At 37.0% G+C, this 27,905-nt stretch overlaps 3 protein-coding genes and 2 long non-coding RNA genes across 15 annotated transcripts; 3 read left to right on the top strand and 2 right to left on the bottom strand.

Moving 5' to 3' along the window:
- Window positions 1-1,017: 1,017 nt before the first annotated feature.
- On the bottom strand, window positions 1,018-17,592 carry LOC126594138 (uncharacterized). Its single transcript, XR_007613157.1, has 2 exons — window positions 17,534-17,592; window positions 1,018-1,383 (listed from the first exon to the last, which is right to left on the bottom strand). It is a non-coding gene; the product is annotated as an uncharacterized LOC126594138 (long non-coding RNA).
- On the bottom strand, window positions 1,451-11,201 carry LOC126594122 (peptidyl-prolyl cis-trans isomerase-like 3). 11 transcript variants are annotated; one of them, XR_007613137.1, is made up of 10 exons: window positions 10,834-11,085; window positions 9,891-9,985; window positions 7,964-8,081; window positions 7,760-7,833; window positions 7,332-7,465; window positions 6,558-6,634; window positions 5,756-5,833; window positions 2,791-2,864; window positions 2,441-2,492; window positions 1,451-1,628 (listed from the first exon to the last, which is right to left on the bottom strand). XR_007613137.1 is itself a non-coding variant. In XM_050260340.1 (8 exons), exons 1-8 carry the CDS (start codon window positions 10,939-10,941, stop codon window positions 2,853-2,855), a joined length of 696 nt encoding a protein of 231 aa, XP_050116297.1. In that variant the 5' UTR covers window positions 10,942-11,184; the 3' UTR covers window positions 2,555-2,852. The 11 variants fall into 11 exon arrangements, 1 of the variants encoding a protein (XP_050116297.1); XR_007613138.1 differs by lacking the exon at window positions 1,451-1,628 and having other exon boundaries at window positions 2,225-2,537; window positions 10,834-11,185; XR_007613136.1 differs by lacking the exon at window positions 1,451-1,628 and having other exon boundaries at window positions 2,225-2,492; window positions 10,834-11,183.
- LOC126594132 (uncharacterized) lies at window positions 13,789-15,120 on the top strand. Its single transcript, XR_007613152.1, has 2 exons — window positions 13,789-14,026; window positions 14,534-15,120. It is a non-coding gene; the product is annotated as an uncharacterized LOC126594132 (long non-coding RNA).
- A 1,920-nt stretch (window positions 17,593-19,512) lies between the features above and the next one.
- On the top strand, window positions 19,513-21,079 carry LOC126594127 (uncharacterized). Its single transcript, XM_050260344.1, has 2 exons — window positions 19,513-19,672; window positions 19,994-21,079. The coding sequence occupies exons 1-2, from the start codon at window positions 19,531-19,533 to the stop codon at window positions 20,389-20,391; spliced, it is 540 nt and encodes a 179-aa protein (XP_050116301.1). The 5' UTR covers window positions 19,513-19,530; the 3' UTR covers window positions 20,392-21,079.
- Window positions 21,080-25,684: 4,605 nt separating this feature from the next.
- On the top strand, window positions 25,685-27,011 carry LOC126594121 (calmodulin-binding protein 25-like). The gene has a single exon (XM_050260339.1). The coding sequence runs from the start codon at window positions 26,008-26,010 to the stop codon at window positions 26,788-26,790; it is 783 nt and encodes a 260-aa protein (XP_050116296.1). The 5' UTR covers window positions 25,685-26,007; the 3' UTR covers window positions 26,791-27,011.
- Window positions 27,012-27,905: the final 894 nt, after the last annotated feature.

The raw sequence follows: 27,905 nt of genomic DNA, 5'->3' as shown, positions 1-27,905 counted from the left end.
TAGTCTATGGCTTAGTTAGGCATCACACAAAACGCTTTACAAATTTTTTTTTCAACTCACTTCAAGTCAAGTCAATTCAACTTAGTGGAAGCATGATTCTATAACACATGGTAAGAAAGACTGGAATGCCTATAACCTATGAAGCACAGTTTGGCAAGCCAAGTTTGGGTCTATTAAGTAAGAAAACCCTAATTAAAATATCTTAGAAATTAAACAACATAATCATAAAGGTATTAACTTCTCCAACATGCAGAGTTTGACATGAAAAAGGAGGGTGCATGGGCCGTCTGAAATGCCACTTCTAGAGGATATCATGAATAAATTCAGTATGCTCCACCCTTACCACTGGATTGTGTCTATTAGATTGATTATGTGATTGTCGCTCTTGTTGTGTTTACGCGGAGTTAGAACTAAAATGATGGCTACTGCTTTATGTGTTTGTTTCTAGTTTATTTTTTCCAATATTTTTAAGGGTTAAATGGAACATTTGAGGGGAAGTCTAGAAAGCATTGGGAAGGTTTCAACTTTGAATAGAATTTTCTTGGAGGCATAACAAGTGTCAAGCCATGTAAGCACTTTGATGGATTTTCTCAGGTGGCAATGGCAACTGCTGTAATTCATGCCCAACAAAGGAGACTGTTAAAAGCCGGTAAAATGGAGTTCAGATTTGTGATTCTGTGCTCCGGTTTGGGCTCACGAAACTAACCAAGTCTTTGGAGGAGGAGTTCTCCTCACATATTTTGCAGTGGAGCTTGGCAAGGACAGGTAGATTGCAAACCAAGCAAGTAGAGCTTGCTTCTTTATTGGACACAGGTCATATCATCGACGCTCGTCCTCCTTACACTGACCGGATTAAGGACTTTCTTGGCAGCTTTCTCTAAATGGAAGACAACCGACCTTTAGAGTCCAGAGCTCAATTTCTACAGATATATATAAGGATCTTGACAACCAAGAATCTCTCGGCTTCGCAGTGGTTAAGCTTAAAGGAGATGTTAATGGCAGTACTAGTACTACTGATAGGTAGGAAGCTACTGAATCTTATTCGATCATGAAGAAAGATGAGGGGAAAAAAGATACAAAAATGATTAGTCTTGAGTGCGAGCCAGAAAGTTATCGAATCATCCACGACCAAGAAGCAGTCGGAGTATGGAGCCACAAGGCAACATGTCAAGATCAAGTTCAGAAGCATAAATATTGACCTCTACTTTCAACTTTTCAGAATCCAACTGCAAATGCAGGATGTGCAAGAACTAATGTTCAAAGGAGCAGATTTCAAATGACATTATGCTCTCAAGGGTATAGAACTAGATTAGCAGTAGGTCTCGGGTTCGAGACTTGGGAGCAGCCTCTCCATAAATGGGGGTAAGGCTAGCCGACATTCACCTCTCCCAGACCCTGCGTAAAGCGGGAGCCTTGTGCACTGGGTACGACCTATTCAGAAAAGAAGGGATTCCTAAAAAACGATGAATTGCTTCGCTTAAAAGAAAAAGATTGTAGAATTTTCATCTCATCAGATGGGATAGTTTGTGAAGGCATGCATCTCTCGTAGTTGTTATGTTTTAATACATCAAGCAATTCTTTAACACCTTTAACATAGGAGTATCCTTTCCCTGTTCATATTTTCAGGCCTGCAAAGTTAAATGAAATACTTTCCTGTAAGATTCAGATTCCAGAAAGAAAGAGCGCATATAGATAAAAGCAAATTGTATGAGAATGTAATCATGTGAAAGCAGAGACTTCAGTTCTTTAGTCTCTCCAATCAATACAACTGACAATATTTTGGAAGTCATTCAGAAGCAATTTGTGATGAAGATTTCAAACGTAACAAAGGAGATAATAAGAAAGTAACAATTCCTGTGGTAATGGTTTTGGAATCAGCACAACGTATCTACATTTTGCAAGATAATGTAATTCATAATAAAAACTATGTCATACGTAGCAGTTGTGACCATTCAACAGGATATATACCATGTTGCAATCTTGACCACCAGCATTTTACAATAGTATATCGTTTTCCCTGCTCTTTTCGAATTTGAAACAAATGATTAACTCTAACAGAAGACTGTGATTGCAAGTTGAACCGTTCCCCAAAAATGCGGATTAAACACAGGATACTGTTTCACATTCACCACGTACTTGAGAGTCATGAAAATATTGATATATTGAGATTTCAATGGCTAACAGTTTATGCTGCAAAAGGTTTTCACAGACTAGAACCCCACAGTTCGTAAACCATTGTTCTTCACTATCAGTGCCAAACTTCATACAGCAAGAAAAATAACAGTTTACACAAGATTATTAGCAGAAAAAACGAAGCAAAATGAAAAGTCATTCTCAAGTACATTCTAACAGCTAAGAATAAAGTAAAAACTAACGAGTGATGCAGTATTTGACATACAAAAATGACCACTGACATGGCTCGGAAGTAGTAAGAAACAACCTTCCAAATCTAGAGGCCTTCCATCGTTAAAGAATGTTCTTGCTAGCTCCACCTGGGGTAAAAATAATTTTGTGATACACAAATTGACATGCTATACCTGGGACAAAAAATACATACTTAAAATGTCCAATTTTGGTTCAATTCCTTTCAAATTGAACAAAACTATACACTTTAACTTGAGTTCTAACATTTATTTTCACAAAAGCTTCTCAGAAGCCAAACTACCAACTGAATCTTAAAACTCTGTTCACAGTTGTTGACTGAAAGATGAAAAACATGCACTGATATCACATTGGATTCACTTAGCAGTCCTAGTAAACATAATTTTACATCACCAAGTACAAGTGTACCTCATCACTAACTCCCTTATCGAATCGTTCACGCAGTCAGGTGCTTGCATTTGATTTATTCTTCAAAAGACATTCTGCACACAGAATCCCACTTGTTATTAGCTGAATATTAAGTACAACATTGCATGACATCAAAAATTTCAATTTCCATAAAACCAGTGAAAGTTGATAAATTGCTCTCCTTTTCTTGATTATAATACAACCCAATTGAATTAACAAGAGAACACAACACAATTGAAGAAAACAGAAAAAGATAGGGATTGGGGTTACCTGAAGAAGGCAGGGGGACATCGTGGTAAAAGGAGTCACAAACAACGGTGTCCATGATGTCAAAGAGGATTATGAGAAACATTCAAGTGGTACGATGTCGTGGGTTGTTACAGCCATCGTTGCATAGAAACAATCAAATATATATCAGCCTCCTCTCACTTAAAATGACTAAAGCAGTTATTGATGATTCGACATTATGCACAATTACTCAAAACATGTTTAGTTAATCCCTTAAGCCCAGACACCACATTAAAACGTGCACTCACTGGAAAAAACACAGAACAGATGACATTCATTTGGATCAAAAGCAAACAAAATCCACAAATCAAATGGCTTTCAATTTGGGAACTATGGTTTCATGTAATTTCAATCCATTCATTCACTGTGATAACAATCCTACAATCTACCGCAAATCCTACTTTTATTTATCCTTATATTAAATCCTATAATCTATCCCAAATCCTACTTTTATTTAACCTAGCTAATTTCAAACCTACACTTTAAAATCCTAGTGTCTCATATCTAATAGTCATTATACTCTATCAGATTGTAGACAAAATCTGTTGTAATCCTTGACAAATATAGTTTACGTGCCACTTTTAGCCGCTTTGTTCCTTTCATTGTGTGAATTGCTACATAATACAATCTTAAATCTTTGCAGTCATCTTAATCATAAAATCTTGGTGATTCTTCAACCATTTGTAATCTTTCGGACTTAAAAAAACCTTCTCAAGTTCACTTTTTCCTGTAAATATCACAATTCGAAGATAAAAGTGTCCTTGGAGATAAGACAACACATAAAGGGAGAGACTCTCGTGCAATCCTACATTCACGTAAACAGTCAAAAAGAAAATAATTTCTTTTTATTTTTTAACATACATAACCAATATAGTATTTACTTACAGAGAATCATCCTCAAGGATAATATTTCCATTATCCTTTAGGTCAAGGTCAGCAGGGTAAACCAAAAATAAAGCTTTGTCCTCCAAACCACTCAACGTAAGAGCACCAATTTTTTTATAAGCATCAATGAAACTGTAGATTTGAGGAGTGTTAGTAGCTTCTGAAGTAATCTCAGCTATTGTTTAGGTTTCAAAAAAAAAAAAACATATATGTATATATATATATATATATATATCATTTAAATATAAGACAATGATGATGTTATAATTAACAGTAAAATATTAAATTTGTTATGTTACCTCCAAACGGAGGATCGAAATCCGGATCGTCCAACACAACAATAAACAAAGCATGAAGGGCATCTTCTTATGCTTGAACCAATTCGACTGATATTGAGCCTACCTCCAACTGATGGTTATCAGTTTGTCTATCCTTATAATACATTTTTTCATATAAAGAGCCGAGATGCGTTATAACCCAAAAGAAGATACATTTTTTCAACTGATGGGCAGTGGTATAACGCATCTCGGCTCTTTATATGAAAAAATGTATTTATAAGGATAGACGAACTAATAACCATCAATTCGAGGAAGTCCCAATAGCAGTCGAATTGGTTCAAGCAAAAGAAGATGCCTTCATACTTTGTTTATTGTTGCGTTGGACAATCCAGATTATGGTCCTCCGTTTAGAGGTAACATAACAAATCTCATATTTTATTGTTAATTATAACATCATGGTTGTCTTATATTTAAATGATATATGTTATTTTTTAAACCTAAAGATTACTTCAAAAGGTATTAGGACTCTTCAAATCTAAACTTCACTGATGCTTATAAAAAATTTGGTGCTCTTAGATTTGGTGGTTTGCTTTATTTTTGGTGTAACCTGCTGACCTTGACCGAAAGGATAATGGAAATATTATCCTTGAGGATGATTCTTGGCAAGTAATACTATATTGGTTATGTACGTATGTTAAAAAATAAAAAGAAAATATTTTTATTTTGACTGTTTATAGTGAATGAAGGATTGCACGAAAGTCTCTCTCTAAATGGGTCATGCGTTGGCTTATCTCCAAGGACACTTTTATCTTCGAATTGTGACATTTACAGGCAAAAGTGAACTTGAGAAGGTTTTTAAGTCCAGAAGATTACAAATGGTTGAAGAATCACCAAGATTTTATGATTCAGATGACTGTAAAGATTTAAGATTCTATTATGTAGCAGTTCACATAATGAAAGGAACAAAGCGGCTGAAAGTGGCACATAAACTTTATTTGTCAAGGAATACTTAACAGATTTAGTGTACAATCTGATAGAGTATAGTGACTACTAGATATGAGACACTTGGATTTTCAAGTGTAGGTTTGAAATTAGGTTAAATAAAAGTAGGATTTGGGGTAGATTATAGGATTTAATATTAGGATAAATAAAAGTAGGATTTGCGGTAGATCGTAGGATTGTTATCACAGTAAATGAATGGATTGAAATTACATGGACCATGGTTCCCAAATTGAAAGCTATTTGATTTGTGGTTTTTGTTTACTTTTGATCCCAATGTATGTGTGAATGTCACAAACAATAGTATACTTCAAGTTCATGCATCTTTGGAACACGTTTTTTGCTTGACTGCAGTTTGTATGGAGATTTTATCAACTGATAGAGCAACAATCACCAATGCAAGATGTACTAAAGCAAAAAATCGATCTATCTCTATCCATCTCGTGATTCTTAATGAACAAAGATTAAATCCATCCACTAAAATGAACAAAAAAAGAAAGAAATAGTTGGTTTACCTTGAACAAATTCTCCAAATCAGCCAAAATGATGCTCATGATGTCAAAATTACGTGCATGCATATATTTTTGTAGCCTCTGAAAAGCAAGAGACGAATCCAATCAGCTAAGAATGCTATCGTACGTGATTTCACTATGCCACAATAGATGAAAATTAGCGTAGGAAGGCATAAAAAATCAATATGAGCGGATAGTTTTTACCAGTAAATGAGGGAAAGGAAACATAACCGTCACGACTCGTTAACACCACAATAAAAATGACCACTGTGCACAATAAATGATCTGTGCCCTTTGAGGCCAAAAAGCACCAACAATTGTGCCCATAGACCAATAGCAACAATGCAGCAACTAAAATATTGTCTGTGCCCTCTATGGGCGTCACCATTTGTCAAATGGCACAATAAGGTATGCTGTGTTGAAAAGTGTAAGCACAAATAAAGGTCCTTTTGTGCCCAATTCTGACAAAGTTGTCAAGTGACTGCTACCACCCATGTTAGCACATTTATTGTTATTGTGCCCAATATGTCAACTATTTAAAAAAATATTTAAAAACCCAAATCACCTACAAATTGAGATTTGAGGCTAAACAAAAAATTATTTTTTCATAAAATTAAAACAGCCCACAACCACAAGCATCTATAATATTACAATTTACAAAGATATTCACAACCATTATATATAAAAACAACTATAATTTTACATATTCTATCCCCAACTAAAATAAAACTAAAATTACAAAGGTTTAAGTGAATATCGGTTCTCTCAAGAATAAGAACATCAAATATTAAGGTTTTAAGTGAACCTGCACAGTTCTTTTCTCATCTTCTAGTTCCAAGATTTTCTTTCCAAAATGTTGCTTGAGTGCCTCAGTGTCAGACCCTTCAAAATTTACACAGAGCAACAAGAAATGAGTATGTAGTGGCTTCCAAATTTTCAAATTATGATTCTTTATCTTTTATCTCATGAGCTGTTGTATATCCTTCCTCCCACAGATTAATTGGTGTAATTCTGCTATGTATACACGCACTTGTTTGTGATTCAAACATAAAGACTTTTGCCTGACACTTTAATAACATTCTTATATGGATGGCAAGCAATCCTCACACAAATTAGGACATAAAAATAGAATCCAAAGTCCCTATAATATAATTCTCACTCTTTCAAATGTAAATAACTAAAGAAAGAAAGATGCAGAATATCTCAAAATATGCCATTTCCTACAACATATGATAAACCCGAATTTAAAGAACTTAGGAGATTAGTAGTTGGTCTGGAGTTTAATAGATAGAACACAGAAGTGTAATGGAAAAAAATTATACACCTTGCGATGGGCATCAGAATTAACTATAAGATATAATCAAACTTTACCTTAATCTAAAAGCGCAAAGCTTTATATAATACCCAGGCTTGCAAAGGAAAGTAATCCCAAACCACGTAAGCACACATCAAGAAAAACCCAAACTTAGAAAGCTACAAAAAGGTCTACACATGGACATGCACATGGGAATAAGAATGAGAGATTTGGTACAACGTTGTAAAAAAGAGTCTTAACATTACTGGGTAAAAGTTAGCATACCATCCAATGATGGGCACGGTGCCAACATGAAAAAGAACTGGCTTCCATTTGTATTTGGACCAGCATTCGCCATCGATAAGATGCCAGCTCCAATATGCTTCAACTCTTGTTTTATCTCGTCCTCAAACTTTCCCCTAAAACCCATTATACAAAACAAGTTCTTCACTATGGTTCTCAAATCTAATTAAAATCGGGGGTAAAAAAAAAAGGCAAATTTCAATACATTATGGGAAATTCAAGGGAATTTTTTTTCACCCATAAATGGATTCGCCACCCTTTCCTGCCCCAGTGGGATCACCACCTTGCCCTATGAAATCCTACCCCAATTCCAATTTAACCGTCAGTAATATATATATATATATATATATATATATATATATATATATATATAATAATTATATACACTACAAAAGCAGAAAATATGAAACCTGGATGAGTAATATCCTCTGCGAGCGAGCCCCATGAAGTTCTTGCAAGTCCTCGGCGAACGTTTGTAATAAAGCTACTATTTTTAACGATTTGAAAACACAAATAATGTCAAAGATACAAACTTTATGGATTGAATTGTCCGTTTGGTTACTGAGAAAGTGAAAGAAAATTGAAGGGAAAGTTTGGGAAAAAGGAGAATTTACCTCGATGGTGAAGATGTCAATGGTGGTTTCTAGGGTGGCCTCCGGTGGCCCTCCTTTTTTGCTTGCCCACATCTTTCTGACTCGAAGATTCTCCTTCATCAAATCCGGATCAATGTAGCTTGAAGAAGACAATAGTAGGAAAGAAAATCAAATAGATCTATATATTTTTTGAAAATCAAATCAAATAAGAGAGAATTAGAGAGAGACCGAATCTAGGATTTGGGAAAGTAGAAAATAAAGATGGACCGAATCTGGGAGTTATGCTTTGGATTGGTTCATCAAAAACCACCAGATCGGGAAAAGGAAGAGAGACGGACCGAATCTGGGAAGGTAGAGAGAGAAAGGGAGTCGGAGAGAGAGATAGAGGTGAGAGAAAGAGAGTCCGAGGGAGGCAGAGCAGAAGATGAAAGTAGGGAGAAGGATAGATGAGAGAGGGGGAAAGAGAGATCATTTTTACCTCTTGCATCGAGGTCCAATTCCGGCAGCCTTTGCCGGAAATTGGCAGGAAAGCCCACGATCTCCGTTGCTTAGATCTGAAATTGAGGAAATTCGGCTAAGAATTTGGAGAAACAAACTTGGGAGTTGGAAAGAGGACGACAAGAGGATTCTGGAGGTATAATTAGACGGTCGTTGGTGACGGGTGAACAGAGGCTTTGTTGCGTGAAAGAGGAGGGAGAGAGCGAATGGGGGAGAGAGGAAGATTGCTGAGGAGGTCCGGAGGACAGGGAGTTAAGTTTAAGACTAGTTTGGGAGTGAGGTGATTAAAAAAAAAACACCCATGAAAAAAAGTTGTGAGTGTTTTAGGTGTTTGGTAAACTGAAAAAAAAAGGCTTATTTTGGAAGCTGCTGTGAGAATAAGCTGAAATCAAAGGAAAAAACTGAAGCTGTTATTTGCAGCTTTGGAAAACTGGCTTTTTTTTCAAAGCACACAGAGCTACAGTGCTTCTTTAATGAAAAGACCCACTATTAGACTGCTTTTTTTTTCCAAAATCACTTTTACAAAAAAATTTACTAAACACTTTGCTGATTTATTTCACAGCCGCTTATTCTCAAGCAGTTTTTTTTCAAAGCACAGCAATACTAAACCAGCTCTAAGAGAAGAGAGAGAGAGAGAGAGAGAGAGAGGAAAGGCGTGAACTAAATGTAAAGAATTGAGAATGGGAAAAAGTAAAACCAAAGGACATGAAGGCCTACTTTTAATTTAAATATATTACATTGGAGAGCACGAAAACTTTTATTGTGCTTTAGTAAATTAATAAACAAATCTCATTTCTGACATTTAAGGGTGACACATGCAAGTAGGCACAAATACACTTCATTTTTGGCACACGCCGGTGTTCCTTTTGCTTAGAGGGCACATATAAAATAGTTTTGTGTTCAATGATACTCAAAACGCACAGATATGTATTGGTGCTCAATGAAAATGAAAAGGACACAGATCAATTGTGTTCTTAGCCCACTTTTCTTGTAGTGTAAACATAACCAAAAACTTTATTGACGCAATTCCCTTATAAGTTTCAAGAATTTTATGAGCCTTGCATGGAACTTGGAAGAGAAGTAATCTTCAAGTACCTTGGTTTTCTTAATCGTCAAGTTCAGCAGGAATGCTGGTTGACATGTAATCATCCAAGACCTATTGAAGGTCTTACCCCTCATAACTAATTCCTTCCCAACAACAAGAAGAAAATAGGTTTCTATGAACTTCAAGTTTGTTCATAAAATAACTTGCTTCTTAAATCCGTTCTTGTGTTTCCATTTTTAATTTTTTTTAAAAAAGAAGAGAAACAATTGCCTTATTATATTTTTTTTGGGCCAAGTGCTTTCAGATTAGAAAGGAGATACAGAAAAACCTGCTAAACCAAGCAACATAATGAAAAACACCTTCTTCTTTTTTTTCAAATAACAAAAGATAAAGATGAAGATTTACCTTCCAAACTGCATCTCCGTTTGTAGTTTCGACCAAGTGTGGGTGATGAGCGCATAACAAAACTCATGTCGATGCACTTGGAGATGCAGGTAGAGCTACTGATGATATCGTAATTAAAGCCTTTACTGAAACCTCAACGGACTGAAGGAATAGTACTATGATTGACTTTTTAGTGTAAAAATATGGTTTTTTGTTAAAGTAAACAGTACCAGAAGTTTTTTGTGAAAGTTCCCTTAATTTAATTAGCAAAATAGAAAATAAAATTAATAAACACTGTCTGGTTAAATAGTCCCACCACACAGCAACTCTTTCGGTTATGCCCTTGGCCATATTTGTCAATTTAGTAAAATGATGATATCCAAATAAGGCACATAAATTTAGTATAACAATACAATTGATTAAAATTTTAAAAATGAAATTTTTTAACTAATGATGTTATGAAATTTGGTGTACTTAACTGTATTTTTGGCACACAAAAACAATTTCTCCATAACACGGAAGTGAAACCCCAAAATTTTACAAATTTTACCAAATGTAAACAAACATTGATGGATCCCCTCATCACATATTTATTTATTTTCCTGTTTATAGTATTTAAATATCTGAAATTACAAAAACATCCCCGCCCTTAATAGATGATTAAGAGGTGATTAATGATCGATTAACTATCAAGCCCAACCGTCCTCGACCAGATCCAATAAGAACCAACCCAAAAATCGTAATTTTTGGTTGTTTGCGCGGCAAATCTTACTAGATGTAAAAGCATCCTTAAATATCGTCCCATGTCGTATTCATCCAACTTTTGTTTGAACATCCAAGTTTATGCATGTGGTTTTTTGTGTGCGTGTGTGAGTCGGAGGAGTAAAAAGAAAGAGATTTAAAGAACGAGTCGCTCACCCAAAGTATCAAGAACAGATGGAATTTCAGCTTGGAAAATTCGTACCTGTCTCTTGGTGGAAACGGTGGAGACCGATCTCACAATAGATAGGAGACCCTCTTTCTTCGTCGGAGTCGCCATCTGGAAATGGGGCGGGAGAGGAATGGAGGACATAAATCAGAATGGAGGAGGTTTCTGAAGTTATCGAAGGTAGAAAAAAGAAAAAATGGTTGAGTTTGTGATGGTTTTAGGTAGAATATTTTGCTCTGGCCATGGTTTCAGCAAGAAAGGTTGACCATTTGGGGGTGCGCTGTTGTTCATCGATTTCATACAATCTTCTTGAAGAACACACTGCAAAAACTCAAGATTTAAAAACGATGAAGAAAGAATATGAACTAGTTTGAGTTTAGTGTATGAATTAGGATGAATGTGGGGTTTATATGAACAAAAAAAAGAAAGAATGAGGTTGTGGATAATGTCACGTGAGACTACGTGATTGGTTGAAAATTTTATCGAATCTATTATAAAGGATTATAAACAGATAGTGACACGTGGCGTAACGAGATTTGTTCAAAATATTATCGAAAATCTATCTACAAAAATAGTGCTTTCAGATAATGACACATTGCATGACAAGATTGGTTAAAAATCTGCGATGAGATTGGCTCAAAATCTTATCTGAAAGCTATCCACAAAAATAGTACTTTCGGATTATAACACGTGGCATGACAAGATTGGTTAAAAATCTACGACAAGATTGATTCAAAATCTTATTGTAAATCTATCCACAAAAATAATACTTTTGGATAATGACACGTGGCATGACAAGATTAGTTAAAATTTCGCGATGTGATTGGTTTAAAATCTGATCGAAAATCTATCCACAAAAATAGTACTTTCGGATAATAACACGTGACATGACAAGATTGGTTAAAAATCCAATCCAAAATTAAAAATATAATTATTTTTATTATTTAAAATATATATTTTAATACGAATTGACTAGACCTTGGGCTAGCTCATTTTTAAGGAGTTGAAATGCATTTGGCTAATTATTGTTTATTGAAGTCAATTACTATTCATTTGGGTCGATTAAAGAGACTTTGGGCCAACTCAATTTTTAAGGGTGGAGTTGCTCTAAATTGAATTGGCTTGACTTGAAGTGAGTTGAATAAAAATTTTGTGAAGCATTTTGTGCGATGCTTAACTAAGCCATAGACTAACATGTTTTTGGGACCCACAATGTATTTATATGAAGGGCAGCATGGTCAAAGGACAGTGTATAACAGTGTATTTTTGGATAAAAAATAGGTATATAAGGGTGTAATTATACGAAGGGCAGCATGGTCAAAGAACATGAAAAAGTTAGTATACAAGGGAAGAATTTCCTCAGACATGGCGTCCTCCTATAATGTACTGGAGGAATCAGGCGTGAAATGGCATCAGCCTATAATGTACTGCAGGAACCACAACAAATGGAGACTGAGACTCTCTTCAGATGCTGAGCCCTCACCTCAGCTGCCTTGGAGACAGGGTAAGGTCCGTAATCTTAATCTCTTTTGAACATAAGTTCTTGCACATCTTGCATTTGCAGTTGGGATTTTGAAAAGTTGAAAGTTTCTGAACTTGATCTTGACATGTTGCCTTGTGGCTCCAAACTCCGACTGCTTCTTGGTCATGGATGATTCGATAACTTTCTGGCTAGCACTCAGCATTAATATTAACACAACCATTTTTGTATCTTTTTTCCGCTCATCTTTCTTCATGATCGAATAAGATTCAGTACCTTCCTACCTATCAGTAGTACTAGTACTGCCATTAACATCTCTTTTAAGCTTAACCACTGCGAAGTCGAGAGATTCATGGTTGTCAAGATCCTTATCCGTAGAAATTGAGCTCTGGACTCTAAAGGTCGTTTGTCTTCCGTTTAGAGAAAGCTGCCAAGAAAGTCCTTAATCCGGTCAGTGTAAGGAGGACGAGTGTGGATGATATGACCGGAGTCGTGTCCAATAAAGAAGCAAGCTCTACGCTTGCTTGGTTTGCAATCTACCTGTCCTTGCCATGCTCCACTGCCAAATATGTTAATATTACTCCTCCTCCTCAGACTTGGTTAGTTTCGTGAGCCCAAACCGGAGCACAGAATCACAAATCTAAACTCCATTTTACCGGCTTTTAACAGTCTCCTTTTTTAAGGCATGAATTACAGCAGTTGCCATTGCCGCTCGCTGAGAAAATCCAAACAGACCATCAAAGTGCTTACATGGCTTGACACTAGTTATGCCTCCAAGAAAATTAAGAATCTTATGTAACCGCTGCAAAAGCCCGCTGCATAACCACAAAATGGGAGCTCGTGTGAAACCCTTTATTTTAGGCGTAACAATGATGACTAGGGTTGCATTCAATAACTAAACCCCGACTCTGTTTGTCATTCTATATCCATGTTTTTTTTTTTTGTCCTATGATAATCCAGTTGTTTTATTCAATCCAAAAGCTAAAAATAAACAAAGTTGAGCGCGCATGGGTTGAAGCACAGTTTTACAAAAATCAGTTCCCATGATTGTTCTATTGAAAGTTGAAACCTTCCCAATGCTTTCTAGACTTCCCCTCAAACATTCCATTTAAACCTTAAAAATATTGGAAAAAATAAACAAGAAACAAACACATAGACTTAACATGTTTTTAGGTCCCACAATGTATTTATATGAAGGGCAGCATGGTCAGTGGACAGTGTATAACAGTGTATTTTCGGACAAACAAAAGGTATATAAGGGTGTAATAATATGAAAAAGTTAAGAGTAATACGATTCATATCATGTTTTTGTACCATATTTTCATACCATTTTAAGTGACATTTGATTTGGATAGCCATACTATTTGAATTAATTAGATTTTTAAATTTAGTTCATATTTAATAAACTAATAATTAGGAAAAACTAGTTAATTAAATGATAATTATAATATACAAGGAGTATTTCTCCTTCCTTTTTTTGTATAAAAACATGGTATGAATAAGCTACTATGTTGGAGAAGAATTGGCCGAACCTTAACCCTATCTACGTTACTTACTATAGTCTATCGCCAACCTCGTCTCTGTATCCCCCTCTCCCCACCAAACCCATGAAACTCTCACTCTCTCTCGCTCTCTTTCCCATGAAAAGCCGATCCAAAGCCAGAACCAGATCCGTGGCCAGGAGCCTCCGCGGATCCGGGTCAGGATCCCGGGATAGGAAGAATCCAGCCCAACTGCTGAAGCTTCGAGGTGAGATCTGGATCGTCTTTGGTATATTTGCATGCTTTTGGATTTTGTTTTAGGTTTAGGGTTTGTGAGGTGTAAGGAAGAATATTCATAATTTCGAATTTGTAGCTTAATTTGGCTATCTCCGTTTGTAACTAGTTTTCGGTATAAGGAAATATAGAAAGATTGATTGAGTAGTAATTTAATTGTCTGTTTGGCCGGGGTATCTTACCTGGTAGAATTCTAATTCTCAACAAAATTCGTTTAGTTGGGGGGGTATTAATTTCAAGTTTGGCATGCATATGCTGGCCTTTGTTATCCTCCTCACAAATCAACCCAGACTAAATCAAAGGAATAAGTGAATAAGAAGCGCGCTGTAGTAAGTATTTGATGATTTGGATGAGATTGATCGAGAATACAAATTAGTAATTAAGGGTCTTTATTTAAGTACGTGGTCGATCCAGATAACTTATGTATGGATATATATACTATTAACTATTTGTGCGTTAATTCCCTCAAACACATTTACAGATGAGAAGAAAGAGGTAAGGGTTGTTCAAGACTCTCTCTGTCCACACGGTCTTGGAAAAAAAGAAAGAAGAAGAAATTCCTGAGTGTGAATGTTGCGGTGGTGATGCCGGGGGTCCCCATTATAGTGTAAGCTGCCCGTATCTTCTGCAACTCCCACGGACAGTAAAAAGTGTTGGCAAGGGCTTTGTTAGTGTTTGCATTGTGGTTCCATTGATAACGAGTGCAGGCATGAACGAAAGCGTGCTCATAAACCTACGTGTTTTCGTTGTGGAGTGATCGGTGACAACTCGCACGGTGAATGCTGATTCAAGGAAAAAATGGAATTGAGACGTAGGAAATTAGCTGCAGGCAGCGTCTAGGGACATCGTCGTTGTCAAGTCATTCACGGTGGTTGCTTAATTTCCTGTCTTTTTCTTTGAGTAACTTCAGCACTAGCAAGCACGTACTTGTCTGTTCATATGTCTGATTTGATGCGTCGTCGTTCATGCCTGGTGGATGGATAGATACTAATTGGGTTTGGTTTGTGCTTAATTGTACTTACCGGTCTTGGAATAGCTAACGTTGGCTCTTTTTTGGCAATTACTTAATTACCAACATTAAATGGTGAACCTTCTAAGCCGCACTGAGTGAAGCGTCGTTTGACATATGCTTGTAGGGCTTAGCCTGCAGTCATGTGAAATGTCTCTGTAGGTCTTAGCCGGTCCCGGTTGGTTGGGCTCGCTCAAAATGCCTTCTTGGACTAATTAAGCAAGAACTTTCAGTGTTCTGGTATTATTCTCTTGGGTGGAATTTGTCAACAAAACTAGATCTAATCAAGAACATTTATCATCATTGATTGATCGTGGTGCATGGTAGCCAGAAATTGGCAATGAAATCGATCTTGGCCTATCCTTTTCCTTCCAATGCTGGCTCCTGGTCCTGATCCGAATGAACTATCCTTTCCACGAAGATAAGTCTTTAACTGCTAGGCCCTGCCCGGGGGGACTGCCGGTAAATAAGACTAGGACTGGACACTTTTGATCCGGAAGCCAATCCGGGCGGGCGAAGAACAAAGGCTATATGATATAGGTTTTGTTTATGAATGTTTTTGACATACAGCGACCTGAGATAAAACTCCAGAATCTTAAGAACATGAATATCTCAAATCGAGCATAAAACTAGAGTTAATTTTCTGCCATTCTTTGAATTGGATATCCCAGCAGCATGTCAAAGTGCTACAAACGAAGTATGCAGTGTTATCTTTTCGCCTCGTAGTCAGACTCTTTGAAGAAGGAGATTCCCTCATCTACTAATCTCTCCATTTCTTTCCCCTTCTATTTGAACGGTTACGATTTAGCTACATCAACATCTTATGTTAATTTTTTTTTATAAAGATAGTAAGATAAAAAATAATATGTGTGAGAGAAAATGAAGGAAATGAATGATCCTCCTTTTTGAAAGCACATGTCAGGTTATTTACTTCCTTGACGAGACAATCACACTCTCAGGTCCCAACTATAGTTCCCAGATGCGTGTGTATACAGGTCATTTCCCCTAGACCGATGTTTTGTCGATCACTTTTTTTTTTCTTTCAAAATTGTTTGATAAAGAATGTGACTTTTGAGCTAACTGGAAATTTTGAAAATGATTTAAAACTATTACAATAATTTATGAAATGAGGAGTTTTGAATCCATAGTATGTTTAGAAGCTCAATACCCTATCAACTAGAATATTGGACCATATGAATAAAAAAATCTAGTACACATATATTTAAGGAAAAGGATTCGGCAAGGGATTATAGGGTTCCCGTGATCGTGATTGTTCATCGTTTATTGTACGGTCATAAATCATTTCAAAATTTGAAATTTGAAATTAAATATAAATAGTATCTAACGAAAACTGACCGCACGATATACAATGAACGGTCATGATCACGGAATCATTAGGATCCCTAGGAAAAGGATCTAGTTGTTAAATTCTATATATATATCTGTTGACCCTAAAAACTACCATGAATACGTGGCGCACATACCGAGTAACTATTAAGCTAACTACATCATTCAATTGTGTGTGGGGCGTGGCAACTCGGCCGGGGAGTAGAATGTGTTGATGTTGCGTTGGGCACGCTGCTGACTTCTCGATCTTGCTACTACAACCAAGGAAAAAATATGTCTTGGCCTTGAAGACAAGGTTGCTAGTTATGCGAAGTTCGATTTCAATTCGTCTTTCAATGTGTCGAATGTAGTAACCTGGTAACATCTCACTTCGCCAAAAAGGCTGATGAGATGACCTCTACCAACAATAACTCAGAAATCCTTGTTGATTGAGATTTGGATAAATAGTCAGTCGGTCTCGAAGCAAAGTTGTTTATCCAAACTGAAGATGCTCATCGGTCAGCTGATTCTACGGCTCCAATGATGTTTATCCAAACTGAAGATGTCACTGGTTGGCTTCATAGTACTGTTTATCCAAACTGAAGATGTGTTGGTGGGAAGAAAGATAAAATCTCAGGGTTGTTGAGAAACTTTGAGTAGGACAATTTGTAGGTTGATTTTGAGGGGGTCCTTTTTTATTACTTGCAGCTTTATATTTATAGCAAGTCTCCTAGATCGCCAATCCAGGAGATACATTTTCCGAATATATTCCCAATAACTGATATTATCTTTAATATATTTGGGAAAAATTCTCCCTAGTCTCCTTATGCCGGTAGACTTTTACAAGAGGAACAACAGGTGTCCCTTTGAAATCTCGACGTACCCTTTCACACAGCATGCATACTGTAATCCCACCATCAATTCTTATCACTTTAAACTTATCTGACAACACCCATCACCATGCAAAAAAGCCTAGCCCACCTAGGTTTCTTATCTCATCATTACCCAATACCATCAAATCCTAGTCTTATCACATCATCATAACTCCATCACCTTTAACCCATCAATGTATGCATCCTGATGGCTGTCTAAATGAATTTTTACTAATTATCACCATAAATGGAGGTAAAACTAGCCGACATTCACCTCTCCCAGACCCTGCGTAAAGCGGGAGCCTTGTGCACTGGGTACAACCTTTTTTTTTATCACCATATGTTAAAAAGAAAACTAATGAAAATGTTTAAAATTTTTGAATTTTAACGATAATGACAAAATAAAGGGTAAAGTAAATAGTACTAAGATTGACTTTTTAATATAAAAATATGGTTTTTTCGTTAAAGTGCACAGTACCGAGCTTTTCGTTAAAATTCCATATTTTAAATGGATAATAATCAGTTCAATAAGGACCTCTACCAATAAAGACTCGGAAATCCTTGTTGACCGAGATTTGGATAAATAACCAGTTAGTCTCGAAGCAGTGATGTTTATCCAAACTGAATGTGCTTCTCAGTCGATTGATTCTACGACTCTAATGATGTTTATTCAAACTGAAGATGTCGTCGGTTGCCTTTACAATGCTATATATCCAAACTGAAGATGTATTGGCGGGAATAAAGGGGAAGAAGGATAAAATCTCAGGGTTGTTGAGAAGATGTACGCAGGGTAATTTGTTTGTTAATTTGAATGGATCCTTTTTTGTTATTTGCATCTTTGTATTTACAGCAAGTCTCCTTGATCGCCAATCCAATAGAGACCTTTTCCGAATATATTCCCAAAAACAATAACTGATATTATCTTTAATATATTTCGGCAAATATCTCCCTATTCTCCTTATGCCGATAGACTTTTACAAAAGGAACAACAGGTGTCCCTTTGAAATCTCGAAATACCCTTTCACACGGCATGCATACTGTAATCCCATCATCAATTCTTATCGCTTCAAACTCATATGACAACACCCATCACCATGCAAAAAAGCCTAGCCTACCTAGGTTTCTTATCTCATCATTACCCAAAACCATCAAATCCTAGGCTTATCACATCACAGTAATTTCATCACCTTTAACCCATCCATGCATGCATCCTGATGGCTATCTAAATGAATTTCAAACTCATTTGTACTAATTATCACCATATTTTAAATGGATAATAACCAGTTCAAAATCTAGCCCTATTAGTAGCTTTCAAGTGATGTCTGCAAATAAACAACATTCCAATATCAACTTAATATCAGTTTGCAGCATACCACTTGAATCTGTCTGCCAAACCAAACTGATCCAATTCTCCAAAAAAAAAAAAAAAAAAACCAAATTGATCCAATCCACATGTCCACACACCAGACATCCCAAATCAATTTGAACTGTATTGCTTGCTTGGGGATATAATTCACATCCTATTTATCTCGTTTAAGAAGATGTCAAGATAATTTATATCAAATAATTATTATGATAAAAACCCTAATATTATCATTTAACAATAACAAAATTATCTTCACTTTTCTATCCGACGATTAGAAGTTATGTTCACTCAACGACCTTTAATTGCACAGGCCGAAGGTGCAATTTCGAGTCTAAACAATATCTATCTAATATGTATGTATGTTTACGAATTAGTGTCTGTTGGGCAAGCTTCAATAGGGTTAATAATAATTCTACATAACATAACCCACTTAGTGGACGGGTAGTCGAGATTTTTATTTTTTTATTTTTTGTGGAGTACATCAATATTTTTATATTAAGGAGAGAGTGAGTTCGACTAAGCCACACAATGAATAACTTAATTTGGTATTAAATTCATCATTCACGAGATTAAAATCTAAGATCTCTTACTACAAGGTGAAGAGAAATACTACCAGAACATTTTACTAAGTGACTGGTAGTCGAATTTTTTACCGAAAATAAATTTGTAGTGCTTAGAACTCAATCCAACTCATATTGGATGGGTTGGTCAGGTTACTTGGTATACGCACTAAAATGCCTCAACAATATAACAGTTATTTCGGACCAAAAAAGTATGTAACAGAGTATTTATACGAAGGGTAGCATGGTCAAATCACATGAAAAAGTACAAAAAGGAAGAGTATGGCCGAACCTTGACCTTCACAATCCCCAAGCCCCATACTTGTCTCTCTCCCCAACAAAGCGATGAAACCCTCTCTCTATCACTTTCTCTCTCTCTCAGCCACGGGCAAACCAATGAAACGCCGATTCAAAGCCAGATTCGAGGCCAGGAACCTCCGCGGATCCAGGCATAAGAAGAATCCAGCCCAACAGCGGAAGCTACGAGGTGAGATCCGGACTCATCTCGGCATCCACGCTTTTAGACTTTGTTTTAGGGTTAGGGTTTGTGAGGTGGAAGGAACAACAAAATTCGTTTCGTTGGGAGTATCCGTATGGCATGCATATGCGGGGCTTTGTTATCCTCCTTACCAATTAATCCAGAAGGAATTGGACGTAATTGAACGTGAAGCATTGATGATTTGAATGAGAATGATCGATAATACATACCAGTAATTAAGGGTCTTTAGTTAAGTGCGTGATCAATCCAGATGGCTTTATATGTATATACTACTAATACGTGCATTAATTTCCTCAAACAAATGTACAGATGAGAAGAAACAAGTAAAAGCTGTTCAAGACTCTCCCCGTTCACACTGTCTTGCAAAACAAGGAGAAGAAAAGGCTGCTAATCCTTATTGTGAATGTTGCTGTGGTGCTGCGGGTTCCCATTATAGGGCAAATTGCCCGTATTTGAGGTGGCTCCCGTGGAACGTAGATACTGTTGGCAAGGGCTTTGTTATAATGTGTCAGTTTTGTTCTGCCATTGGCGACGACTGCAGGCATCAACGAAAGCGTGCTGTTCGACTTGCATGTACTCGTTGTGGAGTGGAAGGCCACCACGTGAATGGTGCGTGTTCGGTGAAGAATGGAATGGAATATGGACGTAAGATTACTCTTGGGCGCAGACCAGACCCTAGTCTTCGGGGACTGTGGATCGGTAATTAATTTCCTATGCACTCTCTTTGAGTAGCTTCAGCACTAGCCACTACGTATTTGTCTGTTCATATGTCATGTGAGTCTGTCTTTGAATAAGCTCAGACCTGTTCTGTCGTCATCCGTGGCTGGCAGATGGATAGATACTAATTTGTTATCGTTATATCATCAGCGTCTCTGGACTTTGTGTTTGGTTTGTGCTTAATTGTACTTACTGGTCTTGGAATAGCTTGCAATTGCCCTTCTTTTTTTTAACCAATTAGCATCAGGGATAATCTCTTGGGTGAAAAGATGATGACAATCTTTGCACAATGCCTGCTTATGTTCAAAACTGATATGCTAATCAAGAACATTCGTCGTCATCATCAATCAATTAGAAGTGCATAGATCAATGGAACCCGCATAGTAGTCGGAAATTAACAATGAAGAGGGAGAGAGGGAGGGAGGGGGTTGGAAGTGCATAGATCAATGGAACTGCATAGTAGTCGGAAATTAGCAATGAAGAGGGAGGGAGGGAGGGAGGAATACGGCCGGGTGCCTCGTCCCATCACAACAGAAACAACCAGACAAACAACAAAATAACAAAAGGCATTACAACCCGTCTTCAAATAAGTCTGCCAGCATGTCGGGGGTTCCTCGAACCGAGACCGAGCAAGGCGATGGGCCATCCAATGAGAGATCTATTAATCGAATGCTCCTGCAAAGTAGTAGCGATATAGATAAATTTTTAACTGTGACGGAAAAAAATGGTATATTATGTGCTTTAATATGAGTGGTGAGAAATTTTATTTTTTAAATTATTAACTTTTTAGCACACATATCTTACCATTTGTATAATGACATATGGTATACCATCCCGTATACTGATCACACTGAAAAACCTCTCTGCGATATGGAGAGAATCACTCTCTAAAATTACATGTTGGAAGCACCTTTTAACAACTAACGCCAGACACTCCGTCAGGCAACCTATAACATTGTTGATGTGTATGACTTTGAAAATTGGTTATCTTCCTCTTCCACCCTCCTGTGTCTCCGTAATCGCCACCACATCTCTTTTCCTTCTTCTTCCCTAAAAGTTAAAACCCTCCAATTTCCCCAAAACCCTCCCTTTAATCTCTCGCAGAATCAGACTCCCCTACATCTTTCCAACCCAACGGTCCAAATTTTCAATATTTCCTCAATTAATGGAACTGCATAGTAGTCGGAAATTAGCAGTGAAGTTGAACTTGGCCATCTTTATCCTTCCAATGCTCAAAACAAGATGGCTCCTGCTCCTGATCAATGTCTTCATTAGAGAGAGAGAGAGAGAGAGAGAGAAGGGGAGATTGGCTTCCGAATCAAAAGCGTCCTCGTCTTCTTAGCAAAATTCAATTTGAAAATTTCGAAGACAAAATGCAACAAGATCGAAAGGTCGTGAGAGTATTTACAAAATTCAGATGCTAAGCCCTCGCCTCGAATGGAAAATGGGAGAGAATCCATTTGATCCTCTATAGTACCGGCAGCAATCCAAAGCTCGCAGCGGGCACGACAGTCATGCGCCGAGACAAACGACCTTTAGCGTCCAAAGCTCGCAGCGGGCACGACAGTCATGCGCCGAGCGACAATCACTTTGAATTGTCATTTGCTTAGAACTGTTGTGCGTGTCAAGTGACAAATTGTTTGTATTGTTGTTTTGCAAAGAGCTACGGAAGACCCATAAGTGTGAGGGGTGAAGAAATGTAAAAACCAGGTCTTCTTACATATATTAAGTTCGAAATCAATTAACTCATATTGACCTGCCTCTCTCTTTGTTCTTGTTGACATTTTTACATCCATATCAGAAACCCAGAGGACATTTTCGCCGTCGTCACAAGACAATGAACTAGCAATGCATGGTGGAATTGGTTATATGCGACATATCATTTCTTAATGGCTTTTTAGCCAAAATAATTCATGAGATTTACATAACTCCTTACTTTGGTCCCTGAGGTTTGAAATCAACGGAAGTGGTCCATGAATTTGTCCACCATCAATTATTTTGGTCATTCCTCAAAAAATCTCCATTAAATAAAAGATAAAATGACAAAAACACCCTCAAATTTTGTCCAATCATTTTGGCCCATTGTTTATCAAATTGAGGGTATTCTTGTCATTTGGTCATTATTTTACATAATTTTTCAAGGAATAACCAAAATGCTTGATGGTGGACAAACTTAAGGACCACTTCTATTGATTTCAAATCTCAGAAATCAAAGTGATGAGTTATGCAAATCTCAGAGACCATTTTGGCTAAAAAAACCTTTCTTAATTCAAAAGATTCCTCTATTTTCTTCTTTCTTTCTAGTTTTTTTTTATTTTTTATTTTTTATTTTAGAAACACTTCATTCACATTTCTATTTTGCATGCTCATTTCAAATAAGCACCGGTGGCAGCCTAAAGTAGGCATGAAAAAAAATAAATTAAAGAGTTTGATTCAATGCATGAAAAAAAAAATAAATTAAAGAGTTCGATTTCCGACAATACTTCCGAAGTTGAAATACCATTGTCAGAGCCAATCCTGATACGATCTAATTCGCCGAATTCAACGTGAATCTTGATTCCATCGGTTGGTACTCAAGAAGATAATAATTTTGGTTCTGATACGGCTAAATTGGAGTGAGTGTAATGCCATTTAAATTTTCAGCATCTTTCTTAATCCTCCAGAATTATAGGTTATAATCTTCGTCATGGATTATTATTTTCAGGGCATGCCTTATGTTCTTTGTTGTTGTGTGCGATGATGTTTTAAATCTTTCTTCATAGATGATCATAATTCAAGTGACGACTCTGTTGTTGGAAGAGGAAGATAAACTGCGGTTGTTGCTATCCTTGTCCAATTTAAGGGTAGAGTTCAAGAAGAATAGACCTTTGTAAGATTGTCGTTAGGCCTGTAATTGTCCACCAACGTACTGAGTAGAAAAGAAAAAAAAAAAAACTTGATATAGATCCAATTTTGTGAGGCACGAATAGTCCAGTTATTTGAAATATGTCCAATAACTAGGATTACACATCAGCATATTTTTATTTTCATACCAATATACCCCTAAAATTATAAATTGTTATAAATATGTAAATGCACATAATCCCTCAATTATAGGATTAATAGTAGAATGAATTCCTTACCTATAGGATTTGAACCAATCCATTATATAATAACTTCAACTCTGTAGTAAGAATTATAGGTTTATGGCGGCTGTTGCTGGGCATCAAGTGGGAGTAATCATCCCCTTTATGTTGAAGTTATTGCAGCAAAGAACGCTACCTGTTGTTCCATGAGTTGCACGTGGCTACGCTTCTGCTGTTTTTTAGGGAAACTCAATTATGACATTTTTTCGCATTTCATTCCTCATGTCCGTTTTAGTATGGTTAGAGAGAAGCAAACATTGTGACTCATAGGCAAGGTTTGGTGGGAAAGTTATCCGAATGCCACTATAAAAAACACTGAAAATAAAAATTAGTTTACTCCAATACCTAAGTCAAATCAAGTAGAGTACTACCATACATATAATTGGAGAACAATAAATCAATTGAAATAGATTAATATATAGTCACAATTCATACTCTCTTCATAGGTAGTAAGATGAAGTGACTGCATGTAATTTACATGAAATGTATTCTTCTTTGACTTCATGTAATTTGCATCAAATATTATTTTCTTTGATTATGTTTGTTGTTTTCTTTTTAGTTATTCAATTCGACATGTAGAAATAAAGAGGCGTGAGTAGAAACTAAAAATAATATTTGAAAATCAATTCATCTCCCTTCAAATGCTTTGAATTATCATTTTCTTAGAATAGAAGCAAATTCAAGCGACAAATTAATGGAAATTGTTCTTTTGCATGAAGTTGGGCTTTAATAGGCCTTCGTGTGTGTTGTTGGTTCTTTTAGTAGGGTTCTAAATGTTGGCCCATTACACATTTGATGTAAGACGTGATTTTCAAACACTCGTTTTTCTCTTGAACACTTGTATATGTGTCGATAAAGACCTCGGGTTTTCATCACGAGCAAACTAATCTATCAAACACCATTAACTTGTTTTAAAATGCTTTTAAAATGATCGAAAATATTTTTAAAATACTAAAAATAATACTTTTTAAAAGAAGCATCCGATACTTCCCAAACGAGTTCTAAAGGTTAAAGTGAAATGGGCAGAATTTTTAAGAAATAACAATCGAAAGGAAACAAATTGAAAAAAATTGGGAAACGAGCTTACGCGTTAAGTTGATCAGCATGACGCGGCTGCACCGTCAGTCTCTGAAGATAGAGAGATTCTCTACGCTCTCTCTCTCTCTCTCTCTCTCTGTCTATCTCACTGCTTGAGGATTCCCTTCCAATGGGCAGTCACCACCTGGACCACTGACCAGTCAACCCACAGCCACAACCATGGTTGAGTTATTTAGCAGCCACCGTTTCCCTAAGCTTTTCTAATTATTAGGGTTAGTTTTCTATTTTCCCCCTAAACGTTTATGCTTTTTTTCACTTTGGTCGTCCAACTTTCTTTCATCTCAAGTTGATCGTGAAGTTATTAATCTATCAAGAACGATAGGGTATGACTTTCGTTACGACAGTTGACAAATTAACATATTAGTATCTTGTGAAGAGAATTTCGATAATTCAACTACTTGACTGAAGTTTATTTGTCTAAAGGACTAACAAAACAACCAACTTAAATTGGTCGTTTTGGTTCAGAGCTATTATTTTTCGTCATCAATTGAAATTGATGGAACATAATATTAATTTTTACCTTGGAAAATTGAGTACAAGCGATAGGGTCAAATGATATGATTGAAATATTGAAAGGTGGTTTCAATGTTTCTCTAATTCACGAAACTCATTATCAAATATCAACTAAAAATTGTAGTTCATCTTCTTCCACCGACACATCTCCGTTTTTATAATATCTTCATAGTTGGTAAAATATTAAAATCTATGTTTTATTTAGTGTTAAGAAAAAAGTCCGTTGCCACTATATTTGACATTGTGATTCTCTTCAACAAAAAAAACAGTCTTGAAGGATGCCTACCACTAGTATTGTCAGCTTCTGTAACTAACGTCATTATAATCGTGCTTTAGAAACTTTTAAAAACAAAAGGATCAAAACGAAAATATCATTTAAGTTGAGGGAGCAAATTTGAAATAAATTTAATTATTATTCAATTATAAGGTGAGCAGCAGCAGCACCAGCTTGTTTGTTTATATATATAAAAAATACGTACGGATAAGACGACGCGTGTCACCGCAAACAACGCGTTTTCTTCCTCCTTTTAATTCTCCCCGCACCGCCCTATTTATGCACTCGTCTTCTTCCTCACTACTCCTCTCAACACTTCCAGGGCCACCAGCGCCACCTCCACACAGTCTCTCTCTCTCTCTCTATCTCTCTCTCCTCTGCTTACTTAATCGACGATAAGAACCCCCCAAGTCTCCCCAATCAGTCAATTCCCGTAGTACACTTCACTTTCCTCCCCGCTCATCCCTTGCGGAAACCCATTTCCCCAAATTCGAATTTTTCAAAATATTATCTTGAAATCCGATTGATATCACAACAACCCAATTTCCCAAAATATCGATTCTTTTTGGAGAATTTGAGTTGATTGAGCTGCTTTAATGGCGTCGTCGGAAGACGTGGCGAGCATGATGGAGCCGTGGGCTTTGAGGCCCAACACCTTCGCGGACTCCTGGATCTCCGACGCCTTCGCTCGCGACACCAAAACTTTCACCATGGCCCTCCAGAAGTCCATCTGCAGCAACCCGGAGCTGCTCGATTTTTCCTCTGACGATTTGTTCATGCCGTTTCTCAACACCATCTTCCAAACACCCGAGACAGCACCCACCCCCACCGTTTCTGGACTTTCCGGCTCGGACGACCTCGAGTCCGTGGCCGCACCGCTGAAAAAGCAGCAGAGAAGCGTGATTCCGGTGGCGAATGGCGGTGGTAAGGTTTCGAAACGGAAGTCGCGCGCGTCGAAACGGTCCCAGACGACTTTCATCACGGCGGACCCGAGCAACTTCCGACAGATGGTGCAACAGGTGACCGGAGTCAGATTCGGTAACGGACAGGTCACTATGCAGTCGGTTCTGAAGCCGGAGCCACACAGACCCGGTAGCCTGTTGCCCGGAGGGGTTGGCGTCTGCATGCCGACACTCGATACGTCGGCCTATCTTTTGGATCATCACAATCATGAGCAGCAGCTGATGGGGCCCACTTCGACGAGGATAGCTACTGGGCCGTGGCATGGGCCCAACACGACGTTGACCGGGTCTAGCCCAGTGTCGTTTGGCGGGACGGGTGGCGTCGACGTGGCTTCTAGCGGTGGCGTTGCGTCTGGGGGATTAGGTTTTGACTCGTTTGCGAGCTTTCCCACCTTGGAGTCGTGGAAGGTCATGTGAGTGTGGGTAGAGATCCGTTTGACTTTGACGAACCATCATGTGACACGTGGGCGGTGATGTGCACGATGACGTATCTCTGTGTCTGTATGACTTAATATTAATATGGTTTTTTAATTAATTTTGGTTATTAGTGTTTTGTTTTGTTCCCTTAATTTAATTTCTTTTGATTATGGTGTATTGACCTTTCATTACTCCAGCTTAATGAATTAGAGTTTTGTGCATATCAAGTTTTGCATTGTTTTACTCCTTGCCATTTAATTGGAAGTCTCAAGATGCGTGAAAAGAAAAATATTAGAGACAAGAAAAATATTAGAGAGATCATATTTGATATGGTTTGTATTGTGTGTATGTCAAATGTGTTACGACGGGATGTTGTATGCATCACTTGTTATATTGTTATTATCTTCATTTGTTAGCTTGCTTAATATGGTTTGTAACGCTAATTGCCCTAGTTACAAGTTCGATACATGAGTGAACCGTTTGGTGTATGTTTCTGTTTGTAACACTAATCGTCTTAATTTTAAATTCGAAAAACGAACGAACTAGTTGGTATACGGTACAGTTTGTAACGCTAATCACCATATTTCCAAGTTCGATGAATGAACAAACTAGTCAATAGTCTCGGTCTTTATTATCCCCGTATTGAAACATACCAAATTCACTTTCTTGTGACATTTGTCTTCTTATCTTGATTTTTCCCCATATTGAAACATACCAAATTCACTTCCTTGTGACATATGTCTTCTCATCTCAATTTTGGAACAGAACTCAAATTCGACGAATAAATGCGACTTAACGTGGAGTGGAGCAATTCAGAATTATAATTTGGTGGTATTCCTCTTTATTTATAAATGAGATGTCTTTAGTTTAAATCTTGTAGATGGTGAATTCGATACAGAATTAGGTTGTCCATTGTGTGGTTTAACCAATCTCTCTCTCTCCCCTTAGTGTAAAAATATGGATGTATTAAAAAAAAAAAAAGCAAAGTTGAGCTGGACTTGACCTTAAAGAAAACTAATGACTTATTGGGTCGTTAATTAATGTAATTAGAGCGACTAATTATGCGCTTTGTGCATGCATTCTTTAAACAAAAATAAAGGAAAAGTGCTATAAAT

Source organism: Malus sylvestris, chromosome 12 (assembly GCF_916048215.2).
Source record: "Malus sylvestris chromosome 12, drMalSylv7.2, whole genome shotgun sequence".
Lineage (NCBI taxonomy): Eukaryota > Viridiplantae > Streptophyta > Magnoliopsida > Rosales > Rosaceae > Malus > Malus sylvestris.
The sequence above is the reverse complement of the archived record's forward strand: the minus strand, read 5'-3'. Positions and strand labels throughout refer to the sequence as shown.